This window comes from Buteo buteo, chromosome 4 (assembly GCF_964188355.1).
Source record: "Buteo buteo chromosome 4, bButBut1.hap1.1, whole genome shotgun sequence".
NCBI classification, from domain to species: domain Eukaryota; kingdom Metazoa; phylum Chordata; class Aves; order Accipitriformes; family Accipitridae; genus Buteo; species Buteo buteo.
In genome coordinates this window covers 54,053,288-54,066,115 of record NC_134174.1, presented here as the reverse complement: position 1 = coordinate 54,066,115, position 12,828 = coordinate 54,053,288, and the positions used below count along the sequence as shown (strand labels likewise).

General features: G+C 63.8%; 1 protein-coding gene across 1 annotated transcript in view; it reads right to left on the bottom strand.

Moving 5' to 3' along the window:
• Positions 1–1,198: 1,198 nt before the first annotated feature.
• SLIT1 (slit guidance ligand 1) overlaps positions 1,199–12,828 on the bottom strand; it is a 65,355-nt gene continuing 53,725 nt past the window's right edge. The window contains exons 22-37 of the mRNA XM_075026215.1: positions 11,703–11,771; positions 11,238–11,309; positions 10,904–10,975; positions 10,511–10,582; positions 8,821–8,984; positions 8,313–8,437; positions 8,002–8,099; positions 7,045–7,184; positions 6,558–6,651; positions 6,239–6,376; positions 5,650–5,887; positions 5,421–5,551; positions 5,175–5,329; positions 4,804–5,092; positions 3,645–3,856; positions 1,199–3,562 (exon numbers count right to left, since the gene is read on the bottom strand). Coding sequence (XP_074882316.1) covers positions 3,318–3,562; positions 3,645–3,856; positions 4,804–5,092; positions 5,175–5,329; positions 5,421–5,551; positions 5,650–5,887; positions 6,239–6,376; positions 6,558–6,651; positions 7,045–7,184; positions 8,002–8,099; positions 8,313–8,437; positions 8,821–8,984; positions 10,511–10,582; positions 10,904–10,975; positions 11,238–11,309; positions 11,703–11,771 — 2,314 coding nt within the window. The 3' untranslated portion in view covers positions 1,199–3,317. The remainder of the gene's footprint in view (positions 3,563–3,644; positions 3,857–4,803; positions 5,093–5,174; positions 5,330–5,420; positions 5,552–5,649; positions 5,888–6,238; positions 6,377–6,557; positions 6,652–7,044; positions 7,185–8,001; positions 8,100–8,312; positions 8,438–8,820; positions 8,985–10,510; positions 10,583–10,903; positions 10,976–11,237; positions 11,310–11,702; positions 11,772–12,828) is intronic.

Sequence of the window (12,828 nt, the reverse complement as noted above, 5' to 3'; positions counted from 1 at the left end):
CCGGTACTGTATGTTTGAGCCTAAGCAATGTGAACTGTACAGACCAGCGATGGGAAATGGGAGCCGGTGACTGCACCTGGGAGAGCCGTGGCTTGGGACGGCATTCCCGGCTGCTCTGGGGAGTGGGAAGTACTGCGTCGCGAGTTGGGAAAATGAACTGTCTGCTGTGAATTCTCAGTTGGAAATGTGGAGAGGGGTTTCCATTAGATAATGTTTACATACCTCACCTGACAAACCTTTGAAAGTGTATATAAAAAAAAAAAGAAAATAAAATTATATTAAGTTGCTTTAAATCAATATGTATAGCTATAAGAGCTGGGTCATTTGAACTTTGAATATGTATCAACTCTCTAAATGTTGACATTTTGTGAACTCTGTGCTCCTGTCTTTTATTTCATCCTAGCCTATGGAAGAAGTTGTGTTCTTGTTCCAGGTAAAAGGTCCCTGACTCAGATCTGAACTCCTCAAGGATTCCCACCACCTTGTTTTCTTTTCTTCCTCCACTGTCGATATTCACCCTATGAGCTTTCTAAAGGTCCGTATTTTATTGCAGCTTATTAAACGTTTCTTTGATATCAACGTTTGTTTGGTGTGGTAACTGGGGAAGGGCAAAGGCGAGTGAGTGCACAAAGGTGGGGCAGCAGGCTGGCACCCTCTGGGTGGGATATAAATGCCCAGGTGGGATTTGAGTGCCCCCGTGCCGGTGTCTGTGCTGGTGGTACTGCTTTCACCGGCAGATCTGCGTTTGTGGCACAAACAGTGCAACCCCTCTGTGCTCCTAGGGACTGCTGCCCAGGGCACCTCTCCCCTTCCCCGAATTGTTACAGGTGCCCAGTTTCCCCTGCAGCCACTCCATCCCGGCAGCAGGCACCGGGCCCTTCTGCACCTCGCGCTGCCCCACGCGTGACCCAGGTAGTGATGGCTCCTTTTGCAAGGCATTGTACGGATAGCCCCGGCTCTCCCTGGCGATGAGCTCTCAGCCTTGGGGCTGCATGTCCCTGCACCATGTGGGCGATGCTCTGGCCAGAAGAGGTGGCCAGGGCTGCTCCAGGAGTAGCAGGTTCTCATCTATGGCAGGAGTAACCATCTCCCCAGCCTGTGCCACCTCCTCGTATGCCCAGCAGCTCCCGAGCACCAGCTGCCCCCTTCTCCCCTCCAGGAAAGAAGAGGCCAAGCCTCTGAATGAATAAATGTCATGTTCACATGGAAGACAACATAGACAATACCAAACATCTCCTAAAACAATACAGCCTCTGCCAGCGGAAGGATGCTCAGCGCCTCCCTCACCAGCCTAGTACAAACCAGCGTCTTCAACAGTGACACACACAAACCCCACGGGCCAAACAAAGCCACCGTCATTTTCCTGCCCAGTAGCATCTGTAAACAAAAAGAAAACATCATTTGTTGACCCCGAACATATAAAAATACTATAACAAAATGAAATACAAATATATATTAGAATCTGTAAGTATTCTGTATAAAGAGATACTTTAGCGGTTAGCTTACAGCAAGAACAGAAACACAACACAACCAAGCCCTGGCAGGGCCACGGGCAAAATGAGATGCATCCCAGCTCCTCTGTGTGGCAGCGGGGGCTCCCGTGGAGAGGGCATTTGTGGCAGAAACACATCCCCGTGGTGGCGGGAACGTCCTGGATGCTGGTGGTGAGCAGGGATGGTGCCGGCACCCACGGAGCCAGATGCACGTGGTAGAGATGCCCGGAGCCCAGCTGCAGCTGGCGGTGCGGTCCTGAAGCCGATGCGTTGGAGCAGCGCGATGGAGAGACCCGGGGCTGCGATTTGTCCGCCCGGGTGACATGGCGATGTGCTGTCCAGCTGCGTGCACCGACCCAGGTTGGGCTCCACCATCCTCGGCCCCCATGGGCGTAGAAGCAATGCTGCTGCGGAGGTCCGGTGCGTGCGGTACCCCGGCGCGGGCTCTCCATGCTGCACTGGCAGCAGCCCTGCCCCTGCTCCCACGCCAGCCCAGCGCGTCCCCCAGCACTGTGGGCTTTGGAGAGGTGCTGCCCGGGTGCCGGCACCCGAGTCCAGGAGGTGGTGGGACCTGCCCTGGCAGCGGTGTTAGCTCCAGGCTTGCAGGCTTAGGTATCTTCAGCCTCTTTTTAACCGGCCCTGGCACCCACAAGGCTGAAGCCCCGGTGAGGGGCATGGCAACCCGCACGCCGGCTGTCTCAGCAGCCTCCTGCCCTTGCTGGCTCGGCCACGGAGAGCAGGGCCAGCAGGACATGGGGCACCTCTGCCCAGCTGCAGAGCCCCCCCCCAGGGCTGAGCCTGGAGGAAAGGGGCTCCCGTGCTGCCCTACATGGCTCCTGCCTCTGAGAAAAGCTGCTTGGCTGGGCCAGGGGTATTTGGGGTCCCCTCTGCCTTAACGGCACCGTGCTAGTCCCCCACGGACATCTGCGCCCCACTGCCCGTGACCCACTCAGCGTGCCCGGGACCACCCTGGTCCTGCTCCACCCCGCACGGCCCCAATGCCACTGCAACGTGCTGGAGCCATGCCCCACCTCTGGGTGCCATGGGGCGCACGCCGGAGCCTGGCTGGCAAGCACAGCCCAGAGGTGCCACCAGTGGGCAGGCTGCGGCCCTGGAGCTGGCGACATTATTTGGGGCACGCTGGGCTCCAGCACCTCAGCCACGGCACCGGGGAGCTGCTCGCTGCAGCTGCCATCAGGGCAATGGCGGGTCCTCAGCAGGGAGGCCAGGGCTGCCGGCGGAGAGGACGGGGAGCCGGGCTCCAGGCTCGCCGGGACCACGGGATGCCGGCTGCGCTGCGCAGCCCTCTGCCAGCCCCAGCTTACCACGGCCCACGAGGCTCTGCCACGTCAGGCCCCTCCGCTCCAGCCCCAGGTGTTGGAAAAGCCACCGGCTCACCCAGATGGACACAAGGGACAGGCTGCTGGGGAGGGGACACGCGAGGGACACGGGCGCTGCCCTCTGCGGCTGTGGGGCTGTGCTGGGGGGAAGGCCGAGCGCCGCGGGGAAGGGGCAGCAGGGCAGAGCACTCACCCCGTATCCACACATCTGTGTAGCTGCAGTTCTTAAAAAATTCTCTATCTACACATTTGCTTTGTTTGTGGGGTTTTTTTTTTTCTTTTCTTTTTTTTTTTTCTTTTTTTTTTTTTTTTCCCAACCCTCTAGATGCAACAGCTCTACCCTCCGCCGGGCTCCTTTGATGCAGCTGCGGTTCGGGAACACCCAGACAGCAGTACTGCGGCCGCAGGGCAAAGCCAGGTCCTTGGCTCCAACTGGGGGGGGGCTCCCTGCCGGCCCCCCCTGCTCTCCGGGGCCGGTGGCCGCTCACAGGCACTGGCTGCAGCCGCACTTGCTGGGCTTCTCCACCTCCTCCACGAAGGTCGCACCGTTGCTGCACTCGAAGGCGTATTTCCTGCGCCGGAGCCGCAGCCCGGTGCAGCAGCCGGCGCTGGGGCCGCCGCAGGCCCCCCGGCACTCCACCCAGGCCACCGGCCGCGTCGTCTGGCAGATGGCGTAGCCCCGCTGCACCTGGTGGTAGTCCCGCACCGGCTCCCCGTGGCACTCCGGCTCTGCGGGACAGCGATGCTCAGCCCGGCATCCCGGCGTGGGGCTGCCCCCCTCGCCTCGGGCACCCACCTCCCTGGCACCTACCTTGGTCGCAGAGGACTCCGGTGTAGCCGCCGTGGCACTCGCAGGTGGGCTGGCCGCCCGGGGTGAGGCGGCAGTGGCCGTGGACGCAGGGCTGGCGGCGGCAGGGGTCGGGCGGCTCGGTGGGCTGGTTGCAGAGGGCACCCTGGTAGCCCTCGCGGCACTGGCAGCTGTAGGAGAGGGCGTCGAGGGGCAGGCACAGCCCGTGCACGCACCTGCGGGCACCCGGCGCCGTCAGGCACCTGCCGGCATGGCACGGCACAGCACCGGCACGCACAGCCCGCCAGCACCGAGCACGGCGCGGCTCAGCACCGGCACCGTATTGCACCGGGACTGGCGTGGCACTGCCACGGCGCAGCACTCGTATGGCACAGCCACCACGGCACGGCACTGGCGTGGCTCTGGCACGGCACCACGAGCACAGTACAGCCCCGGCACGACTCAGCACTTGGTGGCACGGCAGGTGGCATGGCCATGGCACGGCACCACCGGCCGGGGGCAGGGTGGCGGACAGCCAATGGGAGAGGTGGGCAGGGCAGGCAGTGTGGAGGGACAGCCAATGGAGAGGGCAGGGATGACAAGGCAGCCAATGAGCCAATGGAGAGGGGCAGTTCCAGTGGGGCACACGGGTCGCTGTGGGGCAGCCAATGGGGCAGGACCATTGCTGTAGGGCAGCCAATGGGGCAGTGCTATTGCTTCAGGACAGCCAATGGGGTGAATGGGTCACTGTGGGGCAACCAATGGGGCAAGACCATTGCTGTGGGGCAGCCAATGGGGCAAGACCATTGCTGTAGGGCAGCCAATGGGGCAGTGCTATTGCTTCAGGACAGCCAATGGGGTGAATGGGTCACTGTGGGGCAACCAATGGGGCAAGACCATTGCTGTGGGGCAGCCAATGGGGCAAATGGGTCACTGTGGGGCAGCCAATGGGGCAAGACCATTGCTGCAGGGCAGCCAATGGGGCAAATGGGTCACTATGGGGCAGCCAATGGGGCAAGACCATTGCTGCGGGGCAGCCAATGGGGCAAGACCATTGCTGTAGGGCAGCCAATGGGGCAGTGCTATTGCTTCAGCACAGCCAATGGGGCGAATGGGTCACTGCGGGGCAGCCAATGGGGCAAGACCATTGCTGCGGGGCAGCCAACGGGGCGGGGGCACTCACTTGTGCCCCTGGCAGGGGCCGCCACGGGGCTGGTCGCAGTGGGGCCCGTCCCAGCCGGGCTCGCAGTGGCAGACGGGGCCCTGGGCGCCGGTGGGCTGGCAGATGCCGTGCAGGCAGTAGAGCTTGCGGCAGGGCTCGCAGCCCGGCACCACCCCTGGCGTCATCCGCGTCTTGGTGAAGTCCTGCAGCTCGTTGTTGATGTAGAGGTTGCGGATGCACCCGTGGAAGCTGGTGCCGTTGAGGAGCTGCCAGAGGCGGAAGGCGGCCGAGTTGACGTCCACAGGCATCCCTGGGGAGAGCAGGACCGGAGAGCAGATGGGCATCAGGGAGCCCACATGCCCCGCCGTCGCCCCCCCTGCCCCCCGTCCTACCTCCCACGTAGAGGGGGGCCTCGCTGTTCAGCGTGTAGTGCTTGCCCGAGTTGTCCATGGTCATGGGGCTGCCACCGTCGATGGAGAGGTTCACCATCTGGTCGAAGGTCACCAGCTCCACAGTGTGGAACTGCCCGTCGTTGATGGTCTCGGCGCTGGTGGGGATGGCTGGGTCACCGGGGCCCCCCCCAAGCCCGTGCAATGGGGGTGGTGGTCCCCGGCAAGCGGGGAAGGGGAGGCAGGTACCTGTAGATGGCCGAGCTGGGGTGGGTGCCGGGATCGTAGCTGACCCTGACGTGGCCCTGGTACAGCTCCACGGCCATGTGGTCGCTGTCACCGTTGTACAGCAGGATGCCGTTGCCTTCAGCTGTGGAGACCTGGCAGAGGGAGAGGTGGGAGCCCACATCCCCAGGGCAGCACCCTCGATGCCACCCTCCCAATGACCACACACACACACCACCCCCCCAGCCCTCACCTGCAGGGTGATGTTGGCCCGGGGCCAGTCCTGCAGGTCGGTGAACTGCAGGTATGTGTCACGGTCCACAAAGTTGACGCTCAGCAGCTTCTCGCACTTGGGGCCACCGAAGCCAGGCAGGCACTGGCAGAGGGCACGGGCGCCCCGCTCCACGCATTGGGCCCCGTTCTGGCACTCGGCTCGCTCGCAGAGGCCGGGCTGGCCGGCGGCACGGGGCGGCATCTCACAGAGCTGGCCACTGCGGGGCCAAGGGTGCTGCTGGGCACGGGGCTGGGAAAGCGCCCTACCCCCTGCCCAGTGCCCCACGGGGCTCTGACAGCACCCCCCTGTGTTGGGGTCCCTGGGGAGGGTCTCCAGCCAGGGGCATCAGAGGGGGGCCCAGCTGCTGAGCCCTGCCCTGGGGTCCCTCCCTAGAGATGCTGGCACCCCCCAGCCTCCATCCCCGGAGACCCATGCCCCCAGGCCCACTCCTTCCTCTTGCACTGAGGGGGACGAATGGATGGACATAGTAGCCAGGTCTGGTTCCTCCTGCACGGTGACACGTAACCGTCCCTGCTGTCCCTGGTGCACCCCCATTTCCCGGCAGTACCTGTAGCCCTCCGTGCAGAGGCAGGAGTAGCCGTTCACCTCGTCCAGGCAGCGGGCGTTGTTCTGGCACCGGTGGTCCTGGCAGTCGTCGAAGTCCTCGCTGCAGTTGCTCCCCACATAGCCGGGCACGCACTCGCACCTTGGGGCAGGCGGGGGGGCTCATGGCCGCCCCTTCCTCCCCGCCCTGTGGCAGTGGGCACCTGCTCCTCCTGGCATCCCCCTCCCCATGCCCCCTCACCAGGCTGTGAGCTGCAGCCCCCCAGAAGCAAATCTCTCCCTCCAGGCAGCCAGGAGAAAGCAGTTTGGGGAGGGGGGCTCACCTGGGCCCCTGGCTGGTAGAGATGCAGGTGGAGCCGTGCTGGCACGGGCTGAGCTCGGCTGAGCAGAAATCCAGCAGCTGCTCACAGAAATACCCTGCAGGGCAGAAGAGGGGGTGCCGGGGGGCGCCCAGCAGCTCTGGGACCAGAAGGGCAGCCCCAGACCCCGCGGGGCAAGGGGAGACCGTGGGGTGCTCAGTTCAAGGCAGGGAGCTGCCAAGCCCGCAGCTTGCACCACCAGGGGCACAGGGCTCTGCTCCGCTGGAGGCAGATTTTGCCCGAACCAGGCAACCGAGGGCATCCCAGGGTATGGGGGCTCAGCTGGGTGTACCCAAACTCGAGGCAGCTGGACCCAGAAGCCATGTCGATGGGTACGGGGACAGCAGGCAGAAGAGCTATTAGCCCTCATCGCTGGGAAGGGAGAAGCACTGGGCACATTCCCCTGCCAGGCCCGCGAGGTTTGGGGATGGCTAGCCTTTGTGCTGGGTACCTGTGTAGTGGGCAGGGCACAGGCAGGTGTAGTTGGCGGCACCAGGCATGCAGGACCCCCCGTTCTCGCAGCGGTGCTCCTTGCAGGGGTCGCTGGCAGCGCGGCAGCTCGGGCCCTCAAAGCCCGCCAGGCACAGGCATCTGCCACAGGGCATAGAGCAGCATCAGGGGGTGGGAATCGGAGCATTTTGGGGTGGTCCCCCCAAAAATGCCAGCACAGGACCTTGGCAAAACGCACACATGCACGCCAAGAGGCTCCGAGGAGCAGGGTTCGGTACCCCCCCGCCGAAAACCGGGCGCAGGGGAGGGTGGCAGTGTGCAGCCCCACGCAGAGCATTCTGCGAGGATGCTGAGTTGCCACGACAACGGGCTGAGAGGCCACTCAGCACGGGGAGGGGGGGCAGGCGGCTGTGCAGCCCACGTCCTCACCCCCAGCCTGCCGTCTATTTTCAGCCACTAATTGGGCCCTGGTTCCCGGAAAGGGCTGAAGCGTTCGGGGTAGCGAGGGTTGTGCGAGGGCACAGCAGCACAGCAGCCTCGCAGGGAGCACCAGCGACCCCAGGGCCACATCCTGCCCCATCCCACACCGTCAGCCCTGCTACAGCAGCCAGATCCCAACCCCAAATCCCGCTGCCCTCTGCCTCCCCATACCTCCCATGGCAGCAGGACCCTGCTCTCCCCCCCTACCCTCAGCCCAGGAGCCTGCAGGGCTGGGGGACACGGCAAAGCAGAGCCAGCACTCAGCCCTGCTGGTGCTGTGCTGGCAGGACACGCAGGCAGGGCTGCAGAGAGCAGGCAGCACGGGCCGGAGCTGCCGGGTGAATGCAACATCCCAGCTATGTGCCCCAGGGAGCACACGGGAGGGGAGGGAAGCACCAGACTTTATCTCAGTGGGATGCCGGGGCTCCATGCTGCTGCCCGAACACCCGTTTTTCACGTGTTCCCACCCAGCACTCACCTGAACCCGGCTCCTTCCCCCTCCTGGGGCTGGCAGGTCCCCCCGTTGGCACAGGGGTTGGAGGAGCAGCCACTGAGTGCCACCTCGCAGTCCCTGCCCTAGGGAAAGAGGGAGAGGTGGGAGTCAGAAGGGTGCCACAGCACCATGTCCCGCTCCCCCTGCCCTGTCCCACTCGGCAGGGCGCTGCGGGGAGCAGGGAGGGGGGACGGTCCTGCAAGCAGCGAGCCCCGGGGGCACGGCAGAGCCCCCGCGCTGCCCCCTTCCCCTCTGCATGGATGGGTCCCCCGGCGGTGGTGCCAGGACCAGGGTACCTTGTAGCCGCTGGGGCAGGTGCAGCGGTAGAAGCCAAGGGGGTCGTTCTGGCAGGTGCCCTGGTTCTGGCAGGGGCTGGAGAGGCAGGGGTTGCACTTGGCCTGGACGCTCAGGGCGGGTGGGCCTGCGGGACGGGAGGCGCAGAGATGACCATCGGTGCGGAGAGCGATGGGGAGGTGTCTGTTTGTGGGCACCGACATGGGGGGCAGAGCCCCAGCCACGGCTGGGAGCAGAGCCTGGCTGCCCAGGGGCTGTACGCCAGGCAATGGGACAGCAACAATTTTGCTCAGGCACCAGGGATGTACCACCAGCCAGGCAAGGGGACAGAAGCATCCCGGCCCCCTCCTCCACAAGGCAGCTCAACAGATGAAACGTTGGAGTCTCCCAGACTCGCGGAGCATCGTTCTGCCGCGTGCGGGGCAGCAGGCAGCCCGGCTCCCTGCAGTGCCTGCCGCCCTGCCAGAGGACAGCGCGGATGGGCAGATGGATGGCGCAGCCTTCTCTCACCTTGGCACTCAAACTTCTTGGCGGGGGTGGTGAGCAGCAGCTTGCCTTCCATGTCAGGGGGCCCAGCACAGCGGGCGATGCCTGGCTCCTTGTACCCCGTCTTGACCCAGCTGGAGAGCCAGCGCAGGTTGCAGCTGCAGTACAGGGGGTTGGCCCCGATGGCTCTGCAGGAGGAGAAAAGGCAAAACTGCACCCGCTGCCCCGCAGAGGGAACTGGGCTCGGAGACCTTGGGACTGGACACAACTCCATCACTTGGATGGGCTGCCAGGGGATGGGGGAACCCAGCGGTCCTCCATTTCTGGACCCACCAGAGGTGCTGCCCACAGTGGGAGGACTGGGGCACACAGCCCCACACCGCTGCCCAGTTCGACCACCCTGCTGCCAGCCCCACAGCCCACGTGGCGCCCCATGGCTCTGTGCTGGGGCCTTCCTCCGCTGCCCACACAGAAGTCCTCGCGAGTCCCTCTCCAGCACTGGAACAAAGCTGCCTGGGTCCAGCGCAAACTGGGCAAAGCACCCTGAGGCTGTGCAGAAACAACAGGACCATTGCACAGGAGCTGCAGGGCCAGCCAGGGCTCTGCCGCACAAGCCTATGGGGCAGGGACACTGGAGTGGGCTGCTGGGGACAAGCAGCGGGTCATGGCTGGAGCTCGTGGGGACAGCATCGGGGGAGAGCAAGGAACTGCTCTCAGAGGAGGAGGGAAGGTTGCTCTGCTCCACAGCAGAGCAGGGCAGGGAGCAGCAGATGACATGGGAGGCTGAAGGGTTGGATGCTTCTTTGCATCCTCCTTCACTGCAAAGGTCAGCGGTGATGGAGGGCTGGTGAGACCGACACCTGTGACGAAGGAAGGAGACGGCAGCCCAGAAAGCAGGCGGTAGGGACAGCAGATCTGCTGGGGCTGACAAACCTGGTCCTAGAGCACCGACAGCGCCTGCTGGTGACACAGCTCAGCCCTGCGGGAGCCGGCAGCACCAGCTGGCAGCAGCAAAGACAGCACCACACTTCGGCAAAGGAAATCGGTGAAGAGCCAGGGGACACCAGACCAAGCAGTGCTGCTCCCAAAAAACACAGGGAGGCCAGGACTGGAAATCAAGATGCTCTCCGCAGGCTGGAGGAACAGCCTGAGAACCCCAGGATGCCAGGAGCAGGACTGGCCACCAGCAGGCAGGTGGGAACAGCTTAGCAGAGACAGGGAAGGGACTGAAAAGTGAGGAAAGCTGAACTCCTGCCCTGGGCAGTGGGTACAGGGCTGTGCTCCTGGGGTACAGGCTCCCTCAAAGATGGGTTGAAACACAGCCACTGGCAACAGGATGCTTGATGACAGACTCGGGGGGGCTGCTGCAGGGAAGCACCCTGGCAGGAGGCTAACGACATGCTGGCATGGGTCAGAGCAGCCCCTGCCAACCCACGACCGTGCCAGCACCTTGCATGTCTTGACTTACATGTTAGGGGACCCCAGGGACCTGGTGGGGGGGGCCACCCCAGCAGCACTGGGAGGCTCAGCTGCACACCCAGACCTGGGGCTCAGCATGAGGAGGGCAGGCACGGCACAGCATGGCACTGCCCCACAAATGCTGTCCCAAGTACCAGCCCAGAGAAGAGGAGAGGAGGCAGCACAGCCCCATGTTTTTTAAAGGTCTCCTGAGCCTGCGTCCAGCCCTGTGCCCTGCAGAGTGGGAGATACTCACAGGTGGGACAGGGAGGTGACGTCTGCGAAGATGCCCTCAGGGAGGCTGGAGATGTCATTGCCGTGGAGAGACCTGCAGAGAACAGAAGGTCCTGCAATGCCCACGGCTCCAGGGTGGGCAGCAAGGACTGTGACCAGCTGGGCTGCCCCCACCCCACAGGTCCAGACATGGGTGGCAGAGGTGGACACGGGTGGACCCTACTACACTGTCACTGTTGCAAATGCACCATCTGCTCCGAGAGGCTGATGCATCCCCCCTTGCTCCTCCTGCAGCCTGTACCCTGCCCACCTGCACCCAGCTCCAAGTGGGCACAAGGGACACAGGCAGCAGCAGAGCAGGGACTGGGCAGGACTGCGAGCAGGGCTGTGGGCAGGGCTGCGGGCAGGTACTTACAGCAGCCGGAGGGAACGGAGGCCCTCGAAGGCCAGCGGAGGGATGCACTGCAGGGAGTTGTAGCTGAGGATCCTGCGGAAGGGAAGAAGGAGGCAACACAGCGCCGGAGGCAACACAGCGCCGGGGGCACCGCTGGGTGTGCTGCAAGAAGCCCACCCTGGGCTGCACGTTCCCCCTTGCACGAGCTCCAGCTCAAACCACAGCTTCACCCCAGCAGATGGGGGAGGTCTTGGTGTTCCCAGCACACCCCAGTCTTTGGGGTCCTCTAGGAACAGCCCCCCGCAGCTCAGCTGGGCTGCAGCCCAGTGTGGCACCCCGCAGGGACTGCACTTACAGGGTGGTGAGCTGGCTCATGTTGGTGAAGGAGGAGTTGCTCAGGGAGCTGATCTTGTTGTTGCTCAGATCGCTGGAAAAGAGAAACCCCAGAGCGTGGAGCCGGCTGGGCCCTGTCCCCCCTCGCTGCTCCCCCGCCTGCTCAGCTGCAACGGGGTGCGAACAGCAGCACGGCACAGCCTCCAAGGGAGCAGCAGGGCTATCACACAGGCTGATGGCAGCAATGCCACTGTCCCCACTCTGCCCCATGCCCAGCGACAGCAGAGGCTGTCAGCACCCAAGGGCTGCGCATCACTGCCGGCCAGCTGTGTCCCGGTGCAGAGGGTGGATGCAGGGGAATGTTGGGGGTCCCTGCATACTGCCAGACCCCTCCTCAGGATCATGCACGACAGGGACAGCCTCTGTCCTCACCCACAGGTCCCAGCAGTGGGACCGGCTGCCTGGTCTCCTGCTCCTGGCTACTTACACAAGCTGCAGATACTTGAAGGTAGAGAGCTGCCCCGGGACCTGAGTGAACTGGTTTCCATCCAGGTAGCTGCAAGGGAGAACAAAAGCACCTTGGGGTGGCTGAGAAGCAGGAGGTCTCTCCCTCTGCCCTCCCATTTCTCCTGTGCACTCCCACAGACTTGGGGCTGCGAGGAGCATCTCTAGCATCACCTCCCTCCCAGCACCCAGGCCCCACGGGGCTCTCGGGGGACCCCTGGGCTGGCAAGGGAGCCAGCGTGCGAGTGCATTAGTACACCCGGGGGCTTTGCATGAGAGTCCCTGGGAGCAGTCTCCCAACAGCCTGCGTGTGCTAGCGCAGCCAGCCATGTGCTGCATTTACACATCTGATGTGAGCGTGGGCGGCCGTAACCATTCCCAAGGCATGTGTGAGAGAGAGCGGAGGATGCAGAGAGGAGGGGTGTGCGAGACAGCGCAGGGGTGTGAGGGGGTGGTATACATATGTATGTGCACAATCAGCGCCTATACCCCCCCGCACACAGGACTTGCTGCCATCCCCCATCCCAGACGGGTGCAGAGCCGCTTTCGCAGCGATGGGCATCACAGTTTCTGCACATCCAGACCTGGCATGGCTGCTTGGGTACCTCCCTGAAACCCATGGTGATGGGTGGCTGACCCCAATCAAACCACATCCCGTTGTCCGTGTGCTCGGAGCTGGGGCTACCAAGAGCATCCCTGCAGCTGTGGTGAGAGGGGCCAGGGAGCTGGCAGAGGCAAGGCAAGGTGGCCCTGTCCCCGTCGCTGATGGCAGGCTGCTGGGGACCACAGAGCCCTGGGCTCCACAGCTGCATGGCGACCGCAGCTGCAGGGGGTGGCTGTCCCACACTGCCCCCTCTCAAGGGCCAAAGAGCAGGGACCCAGCTGCTGTGACAACACCCCTCACACATCACCCTTGGTAGCCCTGAGTTGGCCGAGAGGCTCTCGCTGAGCCCCTTGCTGAGTTTGGGGCCGGACAGCGTCCCTTGGCTGGGTGAGGGTCCTGCTCCCACTACCAGGCTGGGGTGGGGGTGTGGGAGGGAGCATCTCTGCCCAGATTCCTGCAACCCCGCAGCAGACACCTCCTACCCAGAGCTGCAAAGCTGGGGGGA